Source organism: Rhinolophus hipposideros (genome assembly GCF_964194185.1).
Source record: "Rhinolophus hipposideros genome assembly, chromosome: 7".
Classification (NCBI taxonomy): Eukaryota; Metazoa; Chordata; class Mammalia; order Chiroptera; family Rhinolophidae; genus Rhinolophus; species Rhinolophus hipposideros.
Window position 1 is genome coordinate 6,800,495 of NC_138053.1, and position 26,025 is coordinate 6,826,519.

Genomic DNA, 26,025 nt, shown 5'->3' on the forward strand with positions numbered 1-26,025 from the left:
AATGAAAGCAACACATCCCGTAATGTCTCCCTCCCCCTTAAACGCAGCTTTGGGAAAATCTTCACTTGTCCCCTGGGCCAGCACCTCTGCGCCTGCCCTGTGCACCCTCTGCCAGCCCTCCATTTCTGTCTTCCCACCAGCCTTCCAGTCACAGAGCTCCTCTCGTGTCCTACTTCCTCAGGGTCCTCCCCCACACACACTGTGACACAGAATCTGGGGGGGAGTACAGAACTGAGTTTATTGTTCTGAGTCTGGGTTTTGTTCCTTAGACATCATGATTCCTGAACGGTCTGCCCCACCTCTGAGAGTCGGTCTTGTGGGCCTGTTTAGATTGTTTCCCGGGTTCAAAGTGCACTGAGAAGGCTTCACAGTTTTAATACTTCCTAGATGCTCAACTGAGGCAAGGTGACAAAATGGCGCCCCCACCCCACCCGCCACAAAAATAAAATCCCAAGCCCCCGGCAGCTGCTGCTGCAGCCGTATGAAAAAATAATACAAACTCTTCTTAAAAAATAGATTACACAGAAAGAACCCAGAGGACAGAGGGGCATGAGGACGGGCAGGGCTGCTCCCACCAGTGGCAGGGAGTCTGGGGACAGGCTTAGGAGGGGCACTGAGATGAATGTCGGGGGCTGGGATGCTGGTGGACACGTGCCTCATCCGCTCTGCCCACCTCCCTCTGCGGCTCCTCCCGGCAGCTCTGGCCCAGGGACCCTCCTTTCACCCTGAGGCCTGGTACCTGCTTCTCACTAAAGTGGTTGCAATAAAGAAATGAAGAGAGCCAAAGCAAGGAGGGCTGCTGCCTAGCCAGCAGGGACAGACCTCCCCACACTGGAGCAGACCTCTCTGATTTGGATGTTTGGATGGTTATCAATACCTGCTACCACCTAGGTACCTTTGGGGGCGGGGGGGTGATGGGCTCCAGATTCCCCTATGGCTCCTGGGAACATGGCCTCTCCCTTGACACACACCCTCCTACGGACCCAGCCGTGGCAGGGCACAGTCTGAAGCTGTCCTCCAGCTTGGCCTCGGAGGAGCTGCAGACAGGTGGAGTGTGTGCAGGATGGCAGGGCAGTGGGGTGCAGGACAGGGCACAACTCACACGGGCCCTCCAGCTCATGCAAGGAGAAGCGAGGGGGGCAGCTCCACCGAGACAGAGGTAAGGCGGGGCGAGGTGATGGTGTGTGTGCAGCCAGGCCGCTCTGGGGCCAGGGGCAGAGACAGGGCAGGGGCCACAGCCTGCAGGGTAGAAGGCAAGTCAGGGCCGGGAGGGATCTGGGTGCCCGGTGCCCGCTAAAGGCACCACAGCCAGCTACCTCCTGCAAAGGAACCTGGTGCAGGACGGATTCTCCGGAGTGGGGACAGGGGCTGCTGGGTGCGCAGGGTTCAGTCAGGGACCTCAGGGTGGGCAGGCAGTCCGCTTTCGCCGCGCCGGTAAGTCTCCCAGAAGCCCCTGTCCAGCTGCTCCAGTTGCGGGCTCAGTGGCAGGTGGCCGGCCAAGTGCATGCGGAGGGTCTCCAGCCACTGCTCCAGCTTCACGAAGGAGGGCCTGAGGCGACAGGTGGAGGGGTCAGGGACGGGGGCTCTGGCTCTGCTGCGAACGGCTAACCCTCACGGCTGCCCCGCGCTGAGCATCTCCCCACTCACCTCTTTTCAGGGTCCAGATCGCAGCAGCACACAGTAATGGGGAAGAAGCTCGGGGGGCAGTCGGAGGGGCAGTAGCGGTCCAAGAAGCCTCGAACATTGAGGCCGAAGTCCACGGTGCGGGGTAGGTAGTCGGGGTCGGCGCTGACCCGCCCGATGATCTGTCCGATACAAGGGCAGCACTTACCTGGGGCTCCGGGCGGGCGCCACCCACGGAGGTCTGAAGGCAGGTCGCCCGGGGCCTGCATGCTGTGGGCAGCCCAGTGCCTACACACTGCCAGCCTGAGGCCTCAGAGGGGGCGGAGTGGAGAGGAGCCACTGGGTCCAGTGCCAAGTGCTGCCACCCCGGGACCTACCTCACACAGGACGATTCCAAAGGAAAACACATCCACCTTCTCGTCATAGCGGCAGCCTGGACAAAGAGACTGGCTGTTAGCAGGCGAGGCAGGGCCAGGGACGCCCACTGGTGGGGAGTGGCGATGGCTGGGCCAGGGACGGGCCACCTGGATGGATACCCAGGCCAGCATGTCAGGACCTGCAGGCAGATGCCGGCCACCTCCATGGGAGCAGGGTCTAGGCTGTGCCCCTGACCCCACCAGGTCTGAGCACACTTTTGGGGGGTGAGGCTGAGCCCAGGGCAAGGGGTTCCAGGCCCAGCCCAGTCACTGACCAGCGAGCTACGCGTATGACTCCAGGCAGGTCATAGACTTCATGGTGGTCCTGAACGATAACCATGTCAAACCCCTGGACCTGGGACTTTATTGGAAGTAGGATTTTTGCAGAGATGATTAAGGATCCTGACACGAGATCACCCTGGATTATCCAGGCAAGCCTCAAACTCCACCACAAATGTCCTTATGACGGAGACAGAAGAGAAGACACACAGAAAGGCGGCGGCGGCCATGGAAGGTGGAGGCAGAGATTGGAATGATGTGGCACAAGCCTGGAATGCCAAGACAGCCCCGGAAGCTAGAAGCAGCACGGAACAGAATCTTCCCTATAGTCCCGCAGGGAGCACGGCTCTACTGGATTTCAAACCCCCAGCTTCCAGAACATTATATATAAGCAAACAAATTTCTCTTGTTTTAAGCCACCCAGTTTGTGGTAATTTATTACAGCAGCCTTAGGAACTGATTCAGACTTGCTGAGCCTGTTTTTTCTTCTGTAAAATGGGAAGAACACTATCTACCTCACGATGTTAAAAACAATCAACACAACCACGCTCATTTATTAAATGCTGCCTAGTTTACAACCTTATCTAATCCTCACGTCACCCCTTAAAGATAGGGCTGTTAACCCCATTTTACAGGGGAAATTATTTGTGGGGCTATGTTACCTTTCGTCAGAACTGGTGCTGAGATGACCACGCCTGCCTGCCCTGACCCTGTGTTTGCACGTCACCTGTCTGTGGAGGGGCTTTATAACCCCTGCCTAGGCATACACTGTGTGACAGTCCTGATAAAAAACAGAGTGGGACAGAGGCCTGTCCTAGGTTGAATAACGGCCCCCAAAGACGGCCATGTCCTAAGCCCTGCAACTGGGACTCGGCAGGTGTGACGAAGTTAAGGGTCTTTAGCTGGGGAGACGACCTTGGGTTACTCGGCGAGCCCTGTGTGATCACCAAGGTCCTTACGAGACGGGGGGAGGAGCAGGGTTGGGGAAAGCGATGTGACGACAGATGTCAGAGAGAAAATGTTAGGCTGCCGCCTTGGTGGAGGGAAGGGGCCATGAGCCAGGGAAGGAGGCGGAAAAAGAAAGGAAACAGATAAGGTTCTCTGTAGCCCCCAGAAGGAGCCGGCCCTGCTGACGCCTAACTTCAGCCCACTGAGACTGATACTGGATTTCTGACCTCTAGAATCACACAAGAATTTGTGTTTTTAAAGCCAAAGCCAAAAGTGTGGTAATTTGTTACAGCAGCAATGGGAAACTAATATAGGACCCAGAGGAGGCGGGGGGTCGGGGGGAGGCGAGGCGGCCAGGGGTTGTGTCCCTGCAGATCGGCCTGGGGGCCACACACTCACCGTTGATCATCTCGGGGGCCATCCAGTAGGGGTTGCCTACCACCGTGTAACGCTTTTTGCGGTCTGGCTTCTTGAGGCTTCGCAGGTCCTCGGGCTGCGTCTTCTCATCCACCATGAGCCGTGCCAGCCCGAAGTCAGCCACCACCACGTTCTTGTTCTGGGGCGGTGAGGAAGCAGGGCCAGTGAGCACGCGCTGAGCACCACCTGCTACCTGCTCCTCGCCGGGCCCCTACGCCAGTGTGCAGACAGCCACAGCACATGCCTGCACCCAGGGGCCTGCCACCCCACTCCTCAGAGGGGCTCAGGTGCAGGGTGAGGACCCCTTCCTTCCCCAAAAGCCTCTGCCCAAAGCTCCTGAAAACACCAGTGTGGCTCCACTCCCACCTCTTCATTTAGTATTTCATCTCTCAACCTCCAACAATCTGGTAAGGTACATGTTATTTTTATCCTCGCCTCACAGATGAGGTGACTCAGGCCCAGAGAAGTTAAGAAAGTTGCCCAAGGCCATCCAGCTGGTCAATGGCAGGGCTGGGATTCAAACCCAGGACTTCAGAGCCCCAGGCTCTACTGTTTCAGGTTTATAGGAGCCCCTCCCAGGGCCCGGTCCTGAACCCTGCAGAGTGGAGATGCTGACTACTCTGTCTACCCTGCACGATGGGGAAGTCATGGAGGGGGTCTCCTGAAAGATGAGGGACAGGGAGGGAGCCCTGGGGCACAGTGCCAAGACAGGGGGCTGTGGACGTCCTCCAAGTGCCCCGAAACCTGGCCTCTTGGGCTTGGTATCTGGGGCCCTGGAATTCTGGACCCTACTTGCCAGCCCTAGGATTGGACACTGAGGAGGGGGCACAGAGAGGCTGAGGTGGCAGGGCCCCAGCTAGGCGGGGGCCAGGGCCAGGATCACTGTGACGGGAAGGAGCCCGTGCTGCCTCTGAGAGCAATACAAATGTGGACAGTCACCTAGAAAAAACTCTACAAAGATGGCTGGGAGGGGTCCTAGCCACCTCAGCCTGAATATAGGTCTTAGCCCCACCTGGATGGGGCCTCAGGTAACATAGTCCCTCTCAGGGCTCCATCTTCTCAGGTGTAATAGCAGGGGGAAGGGTAATTGAGGGGGTTTTGGCCTGGGTCCCTTGGGTCCCCAGTGGTTATTGAAGGCCAGGGTCTACCAGGATTGTTCAAGTGCTGGCTCCTACCCCATCTCTTTCAGGTGGAGCTCAGGACCCTGCACTTTCAACGAGTCCTCCAAGATTTAATGGTATAGGGGTCTGCAGACCCCTCTACGGGAAACAGCTCTAGGGAAACCAGCCAGGGCAACCACCAGGCTCTCAGAAACCCCAAATTGTAGGCAAAGGATTTGGTTGTGCATAGATGGATTCTGGGGCGGGGAAGGCTCACAATTCTCATCAGATTCTCATGGGATGGTCCTTGCTTTGGGATTGAGGCTACGCCGGACCACGCTGTCCTCACTCTGCCTGCCCGCCACACTGGCTGGGCCCTGCAGTGACGCGCACTGCCAGCAGGGGCAGTCTGAACCTGCTCCCGGGGAGGCCCATGGAGGCAGCCTCACCCGCTCTGTGCTCACTGCCCACTGCTCCCCACAGCCCAGAGGACCCCAGAGCCGCAGGGACATTCTCAGAGGGCTAAGACCCCCATTCGAAAGTGAGTAACTCATCACTTCCTGAATGTCATACCGCCAGGTGTTTGCATGTGCTGTTCCCACCACCAGAAACACTCTTCCTGCACTGAATTCACTGGGCAAACACCTGCCTGCATAACCTCCTCCTCCAGGACTGGCCTGTAGTGTGATGAATCATGTCTCCCCCAAAATCCATGTCCACCCGGAACCTCAATGTGGCCTAATTTGGAAACAGGGTCTTTGCAGATACAATTAGTTAGGATGAGGTTACACTGGCTTAGGGCGGGCCCCAAGTCCAACGACTGGTGTCCTTATAAGAAGAGGCCACACAGACACAGAGGGAAGAAGGCCACGTGAAGACAGAGGCAGAGACTGCAGTGAGGCAGCTACAAGCCCAGGAACGCCAAGGAGTGCCGGCATGTTCAGAAGCCAGGAGAGAGGCATGGGACAGATTCTCTCAGAGCCTCTAGAAGGAACTAACCTTGCCGACGCCTGCACAGTTTGGACTTGTGGCTTCCTGAACCCTGAGAATACATTCCTGTTGCTTCAAGCCATCCAGTCTGCGGTACTTTGCTCCAGCAGCCCCGGGAACCCTCTCCAGGTGGGCATGGTCAGTCACTCCTTTGCCTTCTGTGGCAGCTGCAGTCCCTCAATCACCACCCCTCAGAGCCTGGACTCACCGTCCCCACTGCCCCCTACTCAAGTATGGCCCCCCAAAGCCTCTTTCAGAAAGCCTGCCTTGATCACTCCAGCCCGCATGCCCAGGCCCTGCTCCGGACCTGCAGCTCTGGGTGCCGCTGGTGTAGGCCTGGCCACTCTGCCACGGGCCATTCTGTGAATGCCATGCTCATGGTTCTTCACGGTTCATACTTCCCTTTCTCCTTCATCAATCTGTCAGACCCTCCTACAACCTGCGATGTCGGTGGCTCAGAGCTGGAGCCACACTGCAGGTAAATGGCATGGCGAGGTCCCCACAGGCCAAAGTGGAGAGCGGGAGGCAAGCCAGCGACCCGGTTAGGAAGAGTCGTGAGACTAAGGGGCAGGGCTCCTGCTGCCCCTCCCCCCGGGGCCCAGGCTGCTCACCTCACGCACCAGGCAGTTGTGGGAGTTGAGGTCCCGGTGGATGATATTCATGGAGTGGAGGTAGGCCTGGGGGCGGGGAGCACGGAGGTGAGGAGGCAGCCGCGCTGAGGCACCCCAGCCCTGCTCCAGAGGCTCCCACCTCCCCTCCCGCCCCAATCAGGCCACTTGGGGGTCTTTTTTGACTCTATTCAGTCCTCTCTGCTCTCTCTCAAAACTTCCTTGTGGCTTCCATTTCGAAATTCCTTGGGGAATTTTAGGTTAGTGGGAGAGAATGTTTTCCTAAGTGGGGTTGGCTCACCCAGCCCACACCCTGGAAGTGAGAACCAGCGCCTACTCACCATCCCCGAAGCGATATCCTTTGCAAAGCTCACCCTCTGACTCCACGGGTACTGGCTGTCCTGGGGGCGGGGACAAGGGTCAGCAGGGGCCAATGGGGCCACAGAGGCAGGACCGTCGGGTGAGAGGCAGGCAGGAGGGCACGTGTCCTAGAGGGTCCGATGACGCCCACTCTCTGCTGCACCCACACCTGCCCCTTCTAAGACACGTGGGTGAACAATTCAAAACGATTTTCCAGCAGAACTGATTTCACACAGTAAGGTGGGGCATACTCTTCTGTAGTTCCTGACCAGCCACCCAGGAGAGAAAAAGCTGTTTACCTCCTACAAAATGCCCTCCTTTCAAGTTTAAAACAAATGTGAACCTACTTCCACGGACCAGCAGACATCTATGGGCCCGGCCAGGTAACCTGCAGAGCACCAGCCATGTCACTCAGTAGCGCAGGGCTTTGGGCTCCAGTCCTTTGAGGGAATGCCTCCTCCTCTCACCTCACCCCCCACCCCCGGGAGACCTCCAGTGGGAGGGTGAGGACATCAGAGCATATCAGAGATTCAGAGTGCACGTAGGAAGCCTAAGAAGGGTAGCCCCGCGTTTTTAAATCATACTTGAGCACAGGATTCCTTCTGAGAAGTGGTATCTGTCAGAAGCCTGCAGGGGCACCACTTTGGCAACACCAGGCAATTCAGCCGAGGGGGGTGAGCACTCAGTGGTGGGATCTCGAGGACTCAGGGGGACGCCAAGATGGCACTAGCACTGGATCCCTGGGGCACTGCCAGCAGCATGAAAGTGCTAGAAGTGTCCCATCAAGCTTCGTTTCTAAGGATGGCTCTGTAATTTTATCGAAGCACTTAAAGAAAGTTCTACATTTTATGGAACATGGCAAACTGGAAAAATGATTCGGTTTTGCCAGACGCAAAACAAAGGCCACAGGGAAGAGGAAACGGGAAGGCGCCTCTCCTCAGGTGTTTGACCTGTGGCAGTTGCGGCGGGGTCTGGCCTGGGGCCCCACAGAACAGCTAATCCAAAACAGTCTGTGTGTCCCCTCAGTGAACCTGCCCCCCTTCTCTGGGCCCCAGCATTTTCCCAGCTTTAGATGGAGTCTGTACAACACTATTCAATTCTGAATCTGGGTTTGGTGGGCCTTGGAGGCCAGAGGCTGAATCCACAAAAGAGCTGCGGAGCCGGGCCCAGGGGAGGGGCTGGGCCCAGGGCTCTGTCTGGCACTCACCATGTTCTTGATGATGCCCCGGAGCGTGCCCCCCTTAATGTACTCGGTGATGAAGTTGAGCCTCTTGTCCTTGTACAGCACCCCGATGAACTTGAGCACATTGGGGTGCTCCAGGCATCGCATGACCTTCACCTGGTGGGGAGCAAACGGCGGGGCCTGTTTGCGCCCATCTCCTCCTCCCTCTGCTGTCCCACCAGAGGCCACACACAGTCCCAAAGATAAAGGAGTCTCCGTGTCCCGTGGGCCCACTGTGTGGTGGGGTGACCCCTCTTGCCCTCCTGGCAGATACTGTCTCTTCTTTCAACATGTGGCTTTACTGTCACATCCTCCCGGGCCCTCTGCCACCCCCTTTCCATGGGGGAGGGGAGTGGAGACCACAGGTCCTAGAAACCTGGTGGAGAGGATGTGGCCGTCCCACTCACTGACCTCCTTGAGAAACGTCCTCTGAGTCTCCTCATCGAACCGGATCAGTTCCTTCATCACCATCACCTCGCCCGTCTCCCGGTGTGTCACCTGCGTGGGGACACCGAGGCATGAAGACAGACAGACAGAGGCTCTGCTCTCAGCCGGCCCTGCAGGAAGCCCCAGGAGCACCAGGGAGATGAACAGTCAGCTTCGGGCCATTCACACACATTTCACGTGACGTTCCTGGCCCTTAGCGGGGCAGGACTTAATGTTTTCACAGATGAGAAAACGGAGGCTCAGGGAGGTTTCCTAACAGGGGCCTAGGTTACCCAGCTGGCAGAGAAGGGGCATGGCTGGGGCGTGGGTCCAGGACCCAAGGGGCAAGGGCTGGGGGTCAGACGTGAGCCAGGGAAGGACGCATGTCTCTGCTGGGGAGAGTGTGAAGGCGGAAGCAGCCCAGAGCCCTGAGGAGACTGGTCTCAGGGTCGGTCAGGGTTGCCCTCCCATCCCCTACCTGAGGAGCCACCTTCCAACACCCTCCTCCGTATAAAGTTCTGCGTCTATCTGCAGTAGGTTCTCTCCACCTCACTAGCTCAAGGAGGCCCAGGTGGAGGTGAGTACTGGTGGGGAAGTCTAGAAGCCCCTTCCATGTGGATTCCTGGAGGCACTGGCAGGAGGGACTGATGGGTTGCACCCGCGCTGCCCCACTACTGCCATCCATGGCCTGTTCCTTCTTTGCATGTCCCGTACCTTGATGGCCTGGCCGAAGCAGCCCTTGCCCAACACTTCCCCATGGATGAGGTCCGACGGCCGGAAGATGCGGTGTGGCCGGCAGACCACACGGAGGGACTCAGAGCGCCCCAGATCCTTGCGCTGGGAGGCAGGGGAGCCCAGAGAACCAGCAGCCGGAGACCTGTCGATGCTGCAGCTCCTCCTGAGGGGGCACACACATTTCCAGTGCCACTGGGGGCAGGTGGGTACCTGGCCGAGCCCCCTGGACTTGACCTGCCCCCTTCCTCCTGCCTGCTATACTCCCATCAGTGCTGTCTGCGTAGTCACCCGTTCCGAGAGAGTGGCACAGGGCAGCTCTCCTGGGATGGTCTTCAGGCCCTTGCCCCTTTCTGATGCCAGCACCCGGCGCCCCGCCCTGCTCAGCCTTCCTGTTTGAGGCCCAGTATCACTCAGGTACCCTTGGTAGGAATGTTTGCCTTTGGCCTTCTCTGCTTGGTGGCTTGGGTCAGACACTTTGTCTCCTAGTATTTGGGTCCCCGAGTGCAGAGGCAGACAACCCGCCCAGGAATCCCATAAACCTGCCATATAGGTAACCCTACAGGGTGGCATGAGCTCTAGACAAATGCAGACAGGGAGAAAACACATGCCTTTAGAGTAAAGGTTGTCCCCCCAGAAGATGTCCCCTCCCCTCCAAGTATTTACCAGGAGTCCTGAGTAGGCCCACAGTAAGTGGAGTAAGGACCAGGCTGCCTCTGGGTTCCTTCCTCATGCCCTTCGACCCCCTTCAAGAGGGTACAGGGCACCCCCCACCTGGATCACTGCAACAGCCCTCTAGCTGTCTCTGGTCTTGGACACGCTTCCGCACAGGGGACCAGAGTGGTCTCTGTGAAACACATCATGGGCGGACAAAGCCCAAAGACACCTGTATATCTCAAGCCCGGCAATTAGCTTCTGCCTCATTGAGCAACCCCCGACACCACTCCCACGCCAACCACAACTGACGCTCCATTCATCCTGAGTTACTCGCCTGCTGCTCCATGAAGCCAGGAGGCTGGTCCACCCTGGAAGCAATATGTAATCCCCAGATAGGGGAGCTGCTTCCACCTGTTTTCCTACTTCTCATTGCCCTTCCTCTTTCATAGTCCCCAGCATTGCTTGCTGGCCTGCTTTTCTGCAGGGCCGACTTCCACACAACACACACTGAGCGACTGGAAGGTGGGATCAGGTCTCATCCCCGCGGTCCAGAGTCAGTGAACGTACCCAGACACTCCAAGGCACAGGGATGACTTACAGGACAGGCTTTTGCCGGGCAGAGTTGCTCGCCTCCCCACTGGGAGTGTGAGCGGGGGAGCACAGGAGGCTGGGCTCGGGACCTGGCACATGGCCCAGTGTGTCATGGGGATCGTGCTCGAGAGTCAGCTGGAGCAGGCGGCTGGTTTCCTGGATCAGCAGATCAATCTGGGGAGAACAAGTGTGTGGACAGGTGAGTCCCTGGTAATGGGGGGCGGGCATGAAGGCACCACCTCCAGTTCTGCTCGCCAGACTCAGGACCTATACATACCTCATCCAAGGGCACGTTCCGGATGGGTGTGCCATTGATTTCCAGGATCCGGTCTCCGACGTGGATGGAATTCTTCACATCTGGGCTCATACAGCCTGGGTCCACTCTGTGGGCACAGAGCAGTGGTCAGACCCTGGCCCACCTGCCCCCTAGAGCCCTGAGTGGAAACCAAAGCTAAAGGGATCAGATCAGAGTGAAGGGACAGATGATTCTATCTTGTGTGATCAGTAGGTGGCAATGGTCTAGAACCCTGAGTTCTGGCTTGGTGGGAAGAATTCCGTAATTATTTACTGATGTCTGCTGGGGGTGTGAAGTTGGAGAAAGAAGGCAGACCCTTAGGTATTTACTACCCCACACTAGGTGCTCGGGGCTCCCATTCAACGGAGCATGGGTTCTGCCACGGAGGACAGAGCAATCTTCCGACCTTCCTGGCAGGCTTGGGGCAGACGAGTGTCATGAGTCCTAAAGAGTCAGGATCCCCTGGCTTCCTAACCGACTCCCAAACTTGCTGTGCAAGGTGAGGCGAGGCTCCCATTCCTCCGGAATCAGCAGGAAGGAGCCAGCAGCCTGCCCTGAGCCAGTTAGAGAAGAGACAGGACAACACCCTCGATTAGCTGGCTATAAGCTAACTCCTGGAATGGCTAATTTGCCAGTTTCACTTGCTTCTTTTAACTCTTCGGTGCTAACTATCTGCTTTTCCTCTTCTCTTCATAAAAGCTTAAGGAATGTTCATTTTGTCTCTGGCCTGAGATGGGGGAGGGCTCGGGAACAGGACAGAGAGGAGACTAAGGACTTAAAGAAAAACAGAGTCATACAAAATTTTTCATTATCAAGTGTACATTCTCACATAGGGGAGCAGCTCTTCCTTATATTGGGAAGCCAGGTTATCAATGCAGGAGGAAGAACAGAGTGAGGAAATCACCATTTCGTAGCCATCACAGTAATAATTGATAAGGGTAAGAACTATCCATGCATGCTAGCACCATTTGGTGAAAGGTTCTGGGGGAACAGGATATGTACAGAGTCATCTCTCACATGTACCTTACTGGTTACATTACAAAGGGAAAAGTCCTCTACAGCAGAGAAGATTATCTGCACTTTAGCCAAGGAATCAAAGCAAAACGTCCCCAATGAAGGGCTCACTGTACTGACACTGCGTGTGAGATGCACAGAGAAGGAAACATCGCTCCTGCAGGATCAGTCACAATGCATAACCTAAATCTAATATGGAGGGAGCATCAGTCAAATCCAAATGGAGGGACATTGCACTTCACAGCCGACCTGCACTCTTCGTAACTGTCAAGGTCATGAAGGACAATGAAAAACGGAGGAACTACCACAAATTAAAAGAGACTGAAGAGCATAAGGATTCAATGACATGTATGATCGTGGACTCGATCCTGAATGAGGAGGAAACTGCCATAAAGGACAGTACTGAGACATGGACAACATTTGCATACAGATTGTATACTGGATAAAGGTCCTGTTATCAATATTAAATTTCCTGAAGGTCATGATTACATATAAAATACAAGTGATAATTACGTAAAAGAATGCCCTTGTTTTTAGGAGAATGTCTAAAGTTTCTTTTGGGGGGGAAGGAAGGGTCAATAATATCTGCAACTTACTTTCAAATGATTTAATAAATAATAACCACATGTACACATGTATAAATCAGTATAAATATGTATACTAATACACATATGTAGAGGGAGACACACACATGCATCCCAAATGTGGCAAAAAAATTAAAGTTGGTAAACCTAGGTGAAGGGTGTATAGTTTTCAATATATTTATTTTAGCAAATTTTCTATAAATTTTTAAATTTCAAGATAAAAGTTGAAAACACAATGAATATGTTTTCATTGATATAGGCTTCTTGTGGTTCTAGCCTTAAAAGTATATTCCTTGGACCCACTGCCCCTCCCTCAGTCTCTCCTGCTAAGGCAGCAGGGGGCTGGGGCACAGATCAATCAAACTTTCCTTGAAATGCTGCTATAAACAAAATGAAAAGTGGTCAACTCCAGCTCGCTTAAAACAAACAAGAGACTCTGGTTAGCAGCCTTTGGGTAAACTGGGCTGCTTCTGAGGAGTGGCTCTTTACAGAAATTGGAAAGCAGATGTTGTCTGGAAAGAATGCTCCTCCAGTGAGGGAGACGGGGGGAGGTGCCACTGGCTCTCCTTTTCTAAAATGCCGTCTGGTTGTCGGAGACCAGCTGGTTTGGGAGTTTCCCCATCTCTCTCACCAGTCTGTCTGCTTACGTGTCTGTGTAAGGCAGCTGCTGGCCTGGCTGATGCTCAAGGCGGGGGTGGAGAAGCAGAGTCATGCCTGACAGCATCCTCCTTCCCAAGTACCATCTTCACTTCTTCCCAACTCCCAGGCATGGCGCCTGGTACCCGGCAGGTGTGTGAGGAAGTTCACTGAATCCAATGGAAGCCGGCACTTGGCTCCCATGTCCAGACGTGTGGACACAGGACACATTTAAAACTACTTCTCAAGGCGTCAATGAAGGCCCTGGAGAAATCTTAGAAGGCTCTAAGGTGACCAACCTCCTCCTCGTTCAGACCAAGACCCCAAAGCCCAGAGAGGACAAGGCAGCTGCTCAGCATCACAGAGTGCTGGCACGTGGGCTGGCTCCCTACTCTCCACTCCTCCCGGCATCTCAGACCTTTCCTACATCCTTCAGGATTCTCTTAAATGATCTGCTAGTATCAAATCTCGGTTTTGTCTGCCTTACCATGTCTATTTTTTTTCCATTCAAAATTACATTTATGAAAAACGTTACGTACAGTAAAATTTATCCTTTTTGGTGTACAATTAGCATGTCTACTTCACCCTCATTCTTGCAGGATATTTTCATCAAATATAGAATTCTAGGCTGATAGTTATTGTTTGCTCAGTGCATTGACTATATCATTTCACTGATTACTGGCTTCCATTGTTTCTGTTGAGAAATCAGCTGTCAGTCTAATTGTCTCTTTTGAAGGTAATGTGTTTATTTTCTGTGGCCGCTTTGAATATCATTTCTTTTGCCTTTGGTGTCCAGTTTCACTAGACAAGGGCGATTCATGGGTGGATTTCTTTTTATTTTGCTATTTGGGATTTACTGGGCTTGAGTCTGTGGATTGGTGTCTTTTATCAGTTCTGGGAAGTTCTCAGCCATTACACCTTCAAATAGGGCCACTTTTCCAATCTCTCTCTTCTCCTGGTATTCCAAGTAGATGATTAGAGCCTCTCACTCTGTCTTCAATGTGTCTTAACCTCTCACAGTTTTCATCTTTTTGTGTCTCTGCTTCTCTCTTCAAGTATTTCAAACCCTACTCTACTGTTAAATACTTGTAAAAGATTTTCATTTTAATTAAGTACATATTTCATTTCTAGGGGTATTTTATTCTTCTCCAAATTTATTATTCTTTACTCATTTTTCAAGCATCTCTTATTTATTAAAACATATTGAGCATAATTATTTTACATTGTTTCGGGTAATTCCAATATCAGAAAGTTTTATAGGTCTGGTTCTGCTTCCTGTTGTTTCTGCTGACTCCCAGTGCCTTGCTTCCTTTTATGTTCAGTGATTTTTGACTGAATTGCTCACCTTCCTTGGGACACTTATCTAAGCAAACTCAGTGAAGCCTGGAGGTGGGTTTCTTCAGAAAGGATCTGCTTCTGATTCTGGCAGGGCCTGGGAGAACTACCAGATGGGAAGTACTTTAAACTTATAATTTTGCCTTAAGGTTTTCTGAACCACCCAGGTATATGAATTTGGTGTGCAATCCCAAGTTCATGAATTCTCAGATTCCCTCTCCCCTTTCATTCAGGTTCAAATCAGTTTATTTTACAGCTGAGAGCAGGGGGCTGATAGAAGGTGTGGTTCACTTCTCATTCATTCTCACCTTGAGAGCCCTTCTGAGGTCTCAGCTTATAGGTGAGGGTGTAGTTCTCTTACTGGACTAGCTTCCTTAGCAGGTCAAGGCTTTAAGAGGCCCAGCCATGAAAGAACTTGAAAATTGAAGCTTAAGTTCACCTAATTTAGATTTGTCCTCTAGGCATGGCTGCCTTCAATATTCTGATGACACCCCTGGGCTCTGTCCTTCACTTAGTCCTGACCTCGTTAGTCCTCTTTATTATTGCATCATACATGAATTAAAGAAAATGTTTAAAATATTTTATATTGCATTTGTAATGGTTGTTAGGCCAGGCACCTAGTATACCAGGCTGTGTGACCTGGGCTCAATCTGTCCCTAAACGCTCACCTGTTTTCAGTGGCCCCGGCCCCAGCTGGCCACCCATCTAAAGCTTCCATGGGCACAGCCATACCAGCTGCAGCTTGCAGGCCCGTCACTCACCCTTGGACGCGGACGGTGTGGGAGTGCTCTGTGCCACAACCCGATGGGCCATGAGGGGGGTCGATGGAGACCGAGAGGCCACGTTTTCCATGAGCTGAGGCTGGGATGGATACTAGGGTGACTGTGTGGGGCAGGTGAGAACCGGGGGAGTCAGGCAGGATCTGCTCGATGACAGGCGTCACCACAGTCTGGTAGTAGCAGTGCCCACTGCAAGAGCCACAGGCAGTGGGGACACAAAGAGTGGGAAGAAAAGAGCCTCAGCGCAGTCACCAGAATCACCCCCCACCTCCCACCCCCCGTCAGCCCCAGGCTGTTTTCCCCTCCCCAGCTTCACTTGAGAGGAGGTGGGTCTTAGCTACCTACAGACTAGGAACAGGAACTAAACATGCCCAGCCCTGCCCTTGCCCCTCTGGCGCTCAGCCATTCCGGGTTTGTCTACTCTCTGTTATGCTGTAAGCTGGCCAGAAAAAGGCCTGGGGATAAATCCAGTTCAGGAGTAAGTCATTAAAAGTCCATCTGGGATCAAGCCATGCTGCCCTCGTATCCAGCTTTATCAGCATTGTAAAATAAAGAATTTATCTGTTCTTTGTCCCTGGTTCCTGGGAAAGAGAGTCTGAATCCTTGGAATAAGAGTGTGTTTTCCATGAGCCCCTCAGATGACACCTGAGTTTATGTTAACTAGATGACTCAGGATGGGAGTTAGTCACCGGAAAGACCAACTGTGTGATTAGAAGGTTGGGGCTTTGATCCAGTCTGACCTCTGAAGAGGGGAGGGGGTCTGGGGATTGAGTTCAATCACGTGCCCAATCATTCAATAAATTTTGCCTACGTAATGAAGCCCCAATAAAGACTCAGGGGATTCCAGGGGAAGGGGGTCACATGTCTTAATTCCATAGGCAGAATGCACAGAACCTCTATATTCGGGACACTCAGACCTTGCCCTTTGGTCTCTCCATCTGGCTGACCCTGATTAGTACCCTTGAAACTAATCCTAAGTATATATAGTACTTCCTGAGTTCTGTGAGTCATTTAGCAAATTACCAAACCTGAGAGGGGTTGGGAAATCCCTGATCTGTAGCCCGCTGGTCTGAAGTGGGAGTGGCCTAGGGACCTCTGAACTTGTCTGAAGCAAGGGGGTCTTGTTGGAGACTGGCCCTGAACTTGCAGGGTCAGTGCTAACTCTGGTGCTTGGTGCCAGAATTTGCACTACAGTTATACATCAGTAACTGATGTAAAAGAAAGCGAACGTCTGAGGCTTTGATGGTGTGACTCTTGTGTCATATTTCCCAGTCACTTCTACACCATCCCTCTGATTAATGACTCCTCCCATGGGCAGGGAAAGGGCCCTGGTGTGGGAGATCTGTGGTCAGGCAGGCACGGCAGGCTTGGGAAGGGGCCAGGGCACTCACCAGTACAGCTTGGAGTGCTCTACCAGTGTGTAGGTGTCCCCGTCACCAATGAAGGTCCCACACGTGAGGCAGATGAAGCACTCGGGGTGGTACTTCAGCTCCCCAGCCACCTGACAGGGATGTGGGGGGAAAACCCAGCTTAGCAGCCCCTTCAGCCCCCATATCACCTCCCCTTGGCCTTCTCTTCAGAATGGCAGCCCCAAACAAAATTAGGGGGCCTGATGAGCGAGCTACTGAGCTCTTGGTCAGAGCTGGCTCCAAAGATAGGGGGCTGGGGGACACAGACAAATGGGCTAAGAAGGCATGGGGAAATGAGAGAACCAGTGCAAAGAATGAGAGAGATGACGAGAGAACGATCTAGAGCAGTGAAACCTGTGAGGACACACACTCAGATGTGTGGGGGGTGCTCACCATGACCAGCCCCTTGGTGATGTGCTCCGAGCACCCATGGCAAGATTCGCCATAGCGGGCCCAATAGTCCTTCTTGCAGAAGAGCTGCCCGTCCTTCTCATAGTACTGGTGTGAGAGGGAGGCACTGCATTCACAACACCTGGAAGGAAGAGGAGCAGGGGCTTAGCAGGGTCGACTCCCACCCCTCCCCACAGCTGGGCCTTGCCATAGTCTATAGGCGCCTTTGTGAACACTAGAAAAAGGTGTGCCCTCCGGGCAGAGGCAGCCTGCACTGGAGCACAGGGCTCAGAAAGTGGAGTCGGATGGACTCAGCACCCCCTTGGCCAGAAACCTTTGTTCAGTGCACAGCCTGCACAACCACCCATAGCAATTCTGCGCCCAGAGCATCTGGTCCACCTGTTAGCCCCAGGTAAGCGGTGCTCCTCATCTGAGACCCTGTCCCTTATCATGCAAGGAAGATGGCCAGAGAGGGCAAACCACTTGCTCTTGGTCACCAGTCAGGTGGAGAAAGTAACTAGGGAGCCCAGGACTGAGGTGCCTGAACAAACCATAGGCCCTACTCCTTGAGTCTAGTCTGCTTCTTCTCCCTCCCGCTCCCCCATCCCAGCGATGTGGAGGGAACTCGAGACAGCTGATGTAGATGAAAGTGACCCGCTGGGGCTGTGAAGACCTACCAAAGGCTAGCACTTTCCCAGTGTCTTGGTGAAATTTATTTAATCCTCACCGGCCACCAAGAGGCAGACACAACCATCCTCATTGCAGAGATGAGGCCGACGAGCTTGAGTGTCTTAGTGGCCCAAGGTTACACAAAGCTACTTCCTGTTCCACTAAGACATGAGGCAGGCGCTCAGCTCAGTAGAAACCAGCCAGGAGCAGGCAGACAGGGGGTGTGGTGTTCTCCTAGACCCCCGCCAGCCCTCGGTGCTGTCAGTCACAAGAAGGGGGAGTCAGGGGCAGTGCGGCACAGCCCCTCCTTCCAGCTCAACCAGGGCTTTACTCCCTATACCTTCCCTCAGAAGAGCAGTTGTGCTCTATGGAGAATGCTTGGATGTGCGGGGTCAGCAAGGCCAGGATCCCCTTGCTCCATAACCAGGGGATACCAGGGAGGCCTGGCTGGTGGGGCCCCTGGAGGGCAGACGGGGAGGAGTGACGTACCAGCTTCTAGGTGTCAGCCCACAGGCCCAGAACTAGACCAATATGCCTGGTTTCTTTCCACCCAAGTGTTTGTCCCACTGGGGTGGGCACCAGCAGCCCAGATAAGTCAGATGGGCAAATGCAGAAACTTGGATCCCCAATGAGCCTCCAGGGCATGTTTTCAAGAGTCTGACCCAGGGTCCTAGGGGCCAGAGTACATACCATGCAGAAAATCTGTCTGGCTCTGCTACTGTTTGGGCCCTGGGTGACGTGCCAAGGTCACACAGTGACAGAAGGACCCATGCTCAGAGCTTACAGCTCAGTAGGAAAAGAAGCCAGGAGAGAAGAGGGCAGGAAAGACTGGGACCTGACTGAGCCCCATCCCACAGGGAACCCTCCACTCTACTGTAGCCTGCTCTTGACTGCATTCACTGACTGGGGATAAACAAGGAGGAGGGAAAAGGCAGCAGCAAGAGGGCCGGTGGGACACTGTTCCTTTAAGAGGATCCAACCAGTTCCCCATTGTCTGGGAGCCTGAGGGAAAGGGGGTGGGGACCACTGCCAGGGGCAGGGAAGGCACAAAATGCCAGGGTTCAGAAGCACAGGGGGATCACAGAAGCACAGTGTGCACTCAGGGAAGGGGGATCTAATGAGCTCTGTCTATGAGACGGGCGCTGGGAGGGAGGGTGTCAGAGACGGCCCTGGGATGTGAGAGGCGGCAGCGGCTGGACCAGAGCCATGATGTCATCCGCTGCCTCCGCAGCCCTTCCTGCCGCCTTACTCCAGCTCGAGCAGGGGGCGGGCATCCAACTCCACCACACTGAAGGGGAACCGGTCCGAAGGGGCACCAGGCCCCACAGGGGGAGGGCGTCCAGGGATGGGGGCAGGTCCCCAGAGGCTCTCACACAGCCGGAAGGTGCGCAGCAGGAAGAGTGGGCTCTGCAGAGGCAGCGCAAGCTCTGCACCTCACTGCATCTCACTGCACCGTGACCTTGGGGAGTTCCCCCCACGCTCTGCGCTGATTAGTGATTCACTTCGTCCTTCCACGGATCAGACACATTGCGTCACAAGAGTGTCACCACAGGAGTCTCCCCCTCACTCTCGGGCTGCAGGACGCAGGGCCCCTGCCTGTCTCCCCGGGGGTGGGTTGGTCCGGGCTGAGGAGCATCTGCCTTCCTCCAGGGGAGAGGATGCTCTTCTCCCGCCTGCAAACCCCTGCTTCTCCACTCCTTCACACACACTCATCACCTAGCAGCCCTGGATGGCCCGGCGCTGAGTGCAATCGCAACCTGGTCACCACTTCCTCGAAGCCTGTTCAGAGGCCTCGCTGGCGTGCCCCCAACCCCCACTGCCCCACCAGTCTCTGTCATTAACCTCCAGGCTCTCTGAGGGCCCAGGCCAGGCATCCTCAAACCCTGGACCCCAAAGAGAACATAAGGGGTTCCTGCCAGAGGCCTGCTCTGCGCACGCAACCCGGAGCAGTTCCCACCCCCATCATCCTCAGAACTGCTCCAGGGCACCCCGGCTGGGCCTGTGTCTCAGAAAGGGGACCTCCATTGCAGATAGGGGATCCAGCAGCTGCGTGGCTGGCGCTCGGGCCCTCAATGGGCCTTGGTGATGGAAGGCACCCAGGAGCCCCTGGCCCTGGCCATCTCTTTATCCCTCAGGCCCACACGGCCGGGCCAGAGGAGGCAGGTGGGGCAGGCAGGCCTGGCTCGGAGGGGTGCTCTGCACATGCCCCCGGCCCCACAAAGGACATCAAGAGAGAAGTGCCAGGCACCGAAGGTGTGTAGGGAGGGTAGGACAGAGAGGACCACCCCATACAGGCTCAGGCACTGGGGACGGCATGAAAGGACTGGGCTGGGAGGTCCGTCCCTCCCGGGGTGCCCTCTACCCAGGGCCATATCCCTGGACACCGGAGGTGACGAAAGAGCAGCAAGAGGACCGGCCTTATGGGGAGACTGTACCAGAAAGGCCAGAAGCCTCAGCAGCGGCCTGCTTCCCCTCGACAGGCGGCCAACAGTGACCAGGAATTTCAGTTCTCCTGCCCCACAGCCTGGACCCACGTCAGTCTGTCCCCCACTTGGCTCTAGCCCCAGCCCTCACACTAGCGGCCCTGCCTGACGTCTGACAGGTGGAGATGGACTTTCCACTTACTTGGCCCCTCTAAGGAAGCGCCTTCTTCTCAGGGCCGAGGCCAGCATCCTCTGCAGCTCCCCACAGCAGGAGGTCTGGAGGCCTGAGGCGCGTAGGGGTGGGCCGACCAACTGCTTCCCCATCCTACTCCAGACACTCAGGATTGGAGGCTGCAGAGGGTGGGGCCAGTGTGGTCACCCAGCATGGGAGGAGAAGGCAGCAATGTGGGTGCGGGAGGACTTGGTCTGGGCCCACAACAGGAAGCAGCTGAAGGGCCTTCTGCTGGGGCTCCGGTGCAGGCAGACAGGCTGTAGCAGGCACTCTGCCCTCAGCCCTCCACGCTCCTGAGCCTCTGCTTTGACAGAGACACTGGGGACTCAGGGCTCTCTGGGGACAGGCACAAGCTCAAAAGTAGCTGCTCCTTCTGGTGCTGTCCCCAAGAGAACAGATGTTGACTTTCATGGATAGTCTGTCTTCCTTGCCTGAAAGGTCCCCCAAAGAGGCTCAGACCTGCAGTGCCAGCTGCACGCTCACCCCTTCTCACCTCGAGCCAGCCCACCCAGCCTCCAGAGAGATGCTACCAGAACTATCGAAGCCCCAGAGCTTGTGGGCTGCAGGCTGCCCGGGAGGGACCTCCCAGAGGCAGCAGCTGGGCCACTGTGGGCCTGGCCATAACCTTCTGGGAGGTGGGGCCCACAGGGGGTGGGGCACCTGCAACGCAGAAAGGCGTGGGCCCTGGGGCGACAATGACCTCCAGTGCTAATGCCAGAAGCATCCTGTGTGCCTGCAGCAACTTCCCACTGCAAGGCCTTGGAGCCCGGGGATGGGGCCAGCCCCACTTCATGGCACTGAGATGCTTTCAGGGAGAAACCACGCAGAGTCAGAGCCTCGGGGATCCCGCTGAGAGCCAACCTGACTGCCTGTTAGCCATGGGACCCAGGCGAGCAGTGACTCCTCTCTGAACTGCTTTCCTAACTGTCATAGGATGAGGACACTTGGCCTCACCCAGTTTTCGGGGCTGTTGGGAGAACCACACACCACCGGGCCAGCAACACTCATGTAAGCCCCACTGGGAGCTGTGGCCCTTACTGCCTGTGGGCCCTCCTCACGGTGGGAGCTTTCCCAGTACCCATCACACCAGGGACAGCCCGAACATGCCTTCTCCCTGCTGCCCCCACCAGGGGCCTCAGCCCTCTGCTGGTTATGTAGGCAGGGACGCTCCGAAGCTGGGTTCGATGAATCCTGCCCCATGACTTTCCTTCCAGGGCTGTGCTCCTAGCTCTCCTTCACGTCTCCCAGGCTCCATCTCCCTGCCCAGCTAGGCACAGGGACTCCTAACGTTCTTCCCCTGATTTCTCTTGGCTCCATCTCAAATCCCATCCACCACTTCAGCGACGGCCCTGAGTGGGCCGTTCTCTCTGACCTTCCCATCTCTGATGGTGTCAGACCACCTTGGCCAGCTCTGGGCAGGGCACTGCAACCCTGGATAGTCCACCACAACTCCAACTTCATACGGACAGGGCACAACTCCTCACCAACCCAGCCCCCAACTCCACCAGGGTCAACAGACCACTGCCTTCTTCAGGTAAAAACCAGACCATTTTAGATTCAGCCCCTGCCACTCACCAGCCCCCAAGCCTACCCCAAGGCCCCTCACCTCTTCAACTCTGCAGTGATTTGGAACAAGACAGACACAGGTTCGAGTCCCAGATCCAGCTTGATTTCTCTTAAGCCTCCATTGCTCACAAATGCAAGCTGGGTACCTCATTTGGTTATGGCAAAGGTTTAATGAAACATTAAAGGAGTGCTCAATCAGTGATGGCTAATGTAACTAATACTTGCCAAGTACTGTCCCTTCTGTATCTGCAATTCTCTCCACTTAGTCCTAGGTCAGGCCTGGAGTACAGATGCCTGAACTACTGTGACAGTCCCTTCCCTGCCAAGTTACCATCTGCCCACTGGAATGGCACTTTTCAACAGCACTTCCACTCACATCTTTCCCCTGCTTTTCTGCTTTCTGAATTCCTCCATCGGCACCCTACTGCCTTCAGGAGGTCCTCATCTTGGCATTTAGGGCCCTTCACAAATCCGTCCCAAGTTTGCTTCCTCAAAGGGTCCCTTGGCTTACTCTGTTCCAACCCAACGAGCTGTTCCCGTTCCCTCGACTGCCCATACTGTCCCACTTCCCTGTCTCTGTGCACGTGGTTTTATTGGCCTGTTCAGAGTCCCCTGCCTTCCTGGGACACCTGCCTGGGAACCCCAGGGCACGGTGCCTGTCTCTCTTCTGGCCTCACCAGCCAGTATGGACGCTGTGTGTTCATTTCACTCACTGGTTGTGTGCCTTTGATCAAAATAATTAACCTCTCTCTGTGTCTCAATTAATGGCAACAATGCGACATCTAACTATACAAAGTGCCTGGCCACTATTGTAGAAAATATTATACATTATTCTTAGGGGGAAAAAACAAAAAGAATACTTGTCAGAGGTTCTGACTGCCTACAATAAATTCCACAGCTGGTCGATGCTCCAAAGACCACAGCTGGGTCTCCTAACTTCACCTTCCCTCCTTTGCAATGTTTTTCTACTGAACTCTGCTGTTCACTGACTGGGCCAGGCCCTGTCACAGTTCTACCCTTTGTACCTCCTGGGTCCTCTGCCTGGAGTTCCTTTCTGCTAATGCTTCCCCACGCAGGATATCTCACGTCTTTTAAGACCCCAAGTCTGGCTGTAGAGCCGACTCTAAGGCTATCCACTACCCCTGCTTCTCACTATGGTCCCACTGGGGTGCAGGACCACCTTTGGGTCCCATCAGCTCACCTGACCTCTCTCTCCAAAACTTGGAAGTTGGTGTCTGGGCTATGCTTCTTCACAACTAGCCCGGGGGCCAGTGAAGGAGGCCCAGCTTCCCCCAAGGCCGGGTCGTCTCCCTTCCTCCGCAGGAACATGAGCACCCTGAAGGCAAGGGTGCTCTACTCATCCCCTGCTCCCCTTGCCTAAGTGCCTGCAGGCCTTGGTAATACTGGTGGAAAGTGGTTTCTCTCCTCCTCTCCTTGGAGGTCCACAATGACAAAACAGAGAGGGCATTAGGCATCATCTAGTCCAAATGCCTCATTTTATAGATAGAGAAACTGAGGCCAAGGACTTGCTGGAAGTCACAACCAGAGACAGCACTAGGGGGAATGGCCAGCTCTCCCAGATCGCTTGCCAAGCCTGTTACCTCTCTGTCAGGCCTTACCTAGGACACCCCACCCCTGGCCAGCCCAACTTACCTGAAGCAGTCTGCGTGCCAGTCAGCGTTCAAGGCCTGGAGGTACTGGCCATCATAGATCCTCTGGCCGCAGCTCGCACACACAGGCAACTCGCTTCCTGCAGGGGTGGAAAGCCAGGAACCATTCTTAGAGGAGTCAGTTTGGTGCATGGCCAACCTGCTCTGCTGACCTCACAGGCATCTGCACAAATCTTCGTGCGCACACATACACACACACATAGCACCCAAGATGAGCAGTCACTCTTCCAAGCAGGAGAAAGGAGGTAGGTCTGAGAGTGTTGCTGAGACCTTGGCTAAATTACCAAGGCTTTCTGGATCTCAATTTCCCTATCTGTAAGCTGAACAGGAGGATCAGATATCCACCCTCCAGCAACAGCATTCTTTACCTCAAAGTAAATGAAAGAAAGCTGCCGGATTTAGAAATGAGGCAGCGGGTGACATTCTTGTCACAGCCCCTTTCCTCTCCTGACTGCCCAGGAAAAGGTACTAAGAGAACCCTTCAAGTCCAGGTAGGGACTAGATAGGGCTGGATTGGTGCATTCTGGGCTGAAGCCCCTGGCAGGGAAAGGGCAGAAAACCCAGAGGTGCTGGCCCTAAATGAGCCTCCACTATGCTGTGGCCTGACCAGGAGCGGGGGATGCCAAGCTGGACACTCCCAGACACCTACCTGCTCCAGGGAGGCCTGGTATCTCTACAAGCTGGCCACTATGCGTGCTTAGTCATCCTTGGGGCCTGGCCCAGATGGAGCTGGGTGGGCCTTTGAAGATCCCCCAGGCCTGCCCTTCCTGACTGCACAGATGGGGAGACTGAGCCTTGGAGAAAGTAAGGCTTGCGGGGTCACACAGCAGGCTCCCAGGCCACAACCTGTCCCTCCGTTAGGACCCAGGGACCTAAGGTAGGGGCGTTGGTGAGGTGGGCCCTTGCTCCAGGTAGGCCTTCAGAGACCTGGTGGGAGGACTGGCAGTAGCCCCAGGGGAGGGCAGGGCTGGAGGGGCTGGCATAGCTGGGCCTATGTGATGGCCTGGCTGAGGAAACCCAGGGGAAACCCGACCTTGTTCTGGGCTGGGGGAGTTTAGGGGAGGTGGGGAGGGTTTTCACACCCTAACTGTGGTGCAATCCCAAGTCTTGAGTCTTACTAAGGGGAAAGGGGCTGAAGAGAAGGCTGGGATGAACGGCGAGTCATCCTCCCAGCCAATCCTGATGGTGGGCAATGGGTCTGGCGGAGGGAGAGGGGATGGAGGCCCCCAGCAAACCGTCCACGGCTCCCTGGAGGCACATCTCTGCTCTGTCCATTCGCCCCCCCAACCACCAGTACCCGGGGCCAACTATGTGGTCCCCAACTGTACAGACGGGGAAACTGAGGCCCGGCAGGTAGCGCCTAGCTCAAGGTCATGGAACCAAGCAGGCGCGAGGCAGCGACTCAGACCCAGGGCTGCGGCTTCCTCAGTGCCTCTTTCTTCCCAAACCAGGTTAGAGACTGGATAAGGGGTGGCCCGGGACGAGCCCCGGGTGGACACAGCACGCGGAGGGAGGCCAAAGCTGGGGGCGGGGGGCAGTGCCTGGAACGCCTCCCGGGTGGTCGTTGGGCGGGGGATGGGGGAAGACGGGGAAGAAAGGGAGGAGGGGCCCTCCGGCCGTGGGAGGGTAGCCCACCCAGGGCCGAAGAAGGGGAAACGGGGTGGGAGCTAGTCAGGGAGGGGCCTGCGGGCTTCGGAAGGTCGAGCTCATCCCGGAGGAGAAAGGCGCGGCCTCGCGGCTGACCCGGCCTCCTCGGCCGCCCGGCCCGGCCCCCTCCCGCGTCCCCCGACCCCCAGTAGCGGCGCCCCACCCTCCCAGCCCCGGGATCAACAGCCCGCCCGGCCCGCGCCCAGCGCACCTTCCTCTCCCATACGTTCTTCCCTCCAGGTGCAACAAAGTAGCGTCAACCTCATGCACTCGGCGGGGGGCGGGGCCCGGCGGGGCTACGGCTGGGGGCGGCCCGGGCCCGGCGAACTCGCCCGCTGCCGCCGCCCGCCCGGTAGGCGGAGGCGGAGAGCGCGGGCCGGGCCGGCGTGGGCTCGGGGCTAGCGGGGCCGCCGCCGTCTCTAGGACCCCGGCTCCGGCACCGGCTCCGCGCCGCGGCGGCCTGGGGAGGGAGCGGAGGGGCGGGCCGGGGCGGGGCCTCAGGGCTGCGGCAGGGGGCGGGGCGGGCGGGCAAGCGGGAACTGCCCTGCGCGGCCCCGCCCCCCGCCCTCGGCGCGGCCCACCCCCGACTCCTCCCCCACTTCATTCATCTCTCCGGAGCCACGACTGCCCGCAGCCGGGAGGCGGAGGAGGCCGGGGGGGAGGCGTGCTGCGGGGCGGCAGCCTAGGCGCGCTTAGGAGCCTCGCGAAGGGGCCTCAATTTCCCCGCGGGGAGCGCCTCTGACTCGAGCGAGCTGGGTGGAGGAGACGTTGTGGACCCTGAGACCTTGGCGGTTTCCTCGGGGTGGGGTGCGGCTTAGGTCCTCTCGCGCTCTGAGGCCTGCGTGGGAGGAGAGGCGGGAAGGCCACGGCCCAAATCTCAGGCCCTCCCGGGCGAGGCGGGGCGCTGACGGCGCAGGCCCTGGGGGAGGACCTGCCAGCCCGCCATCGATGTGCTCAGAGGTTTGCTCTTCCCAGCGCGGCGACCTGATGCTGGCGCTGCTCTGCTC

At 56.0% G+C, this 26,025-nt stretch overlaps 1 protein-coding gene across 1 annotated transcript; it reads right to left on the reverse strand.

The window, feature by feature from the left end:
* Positions 1–219: 219 nt before the first annotated feature.
* Positions 220–25,425, reverse strand: LIMK1 (LIM domain kinase 1). The gene is made up of 16 exons (XM_081054013.1): positions 25,230–25,425; positions 23,355–23,451; positions 16,815–16,953; positions 16,404–16,513; positions 14,995–15,201; positions 10,647–10,752; positions 10,377–10,543; positions 9,104–9,287; positions 8,375–8,461; positions 7,949–8,080; positions 6,723–6,782; positions 6,385–6,450; positions 3,666–3,822; positions 2,001–2,056; positions 1,648–1,805; positions 220–1,549 (listed from the first exon to the last, which is right to left on the reverse strand). The coding sequence occupies exons 1-16, from the start codon at positions 25,282–25,284 to the stop codon at positions 1,387–1,389; spliced, it is 1,944 nt and encodes a 647-aa protein (XP_080910139.1). The 5' UTR covers positions 25,285–25,425; the 3' UTR covers positions 220–1,386.
* Between the last annotated feature and the right edge of the window lie 600 nt (positions 25,426–26,025).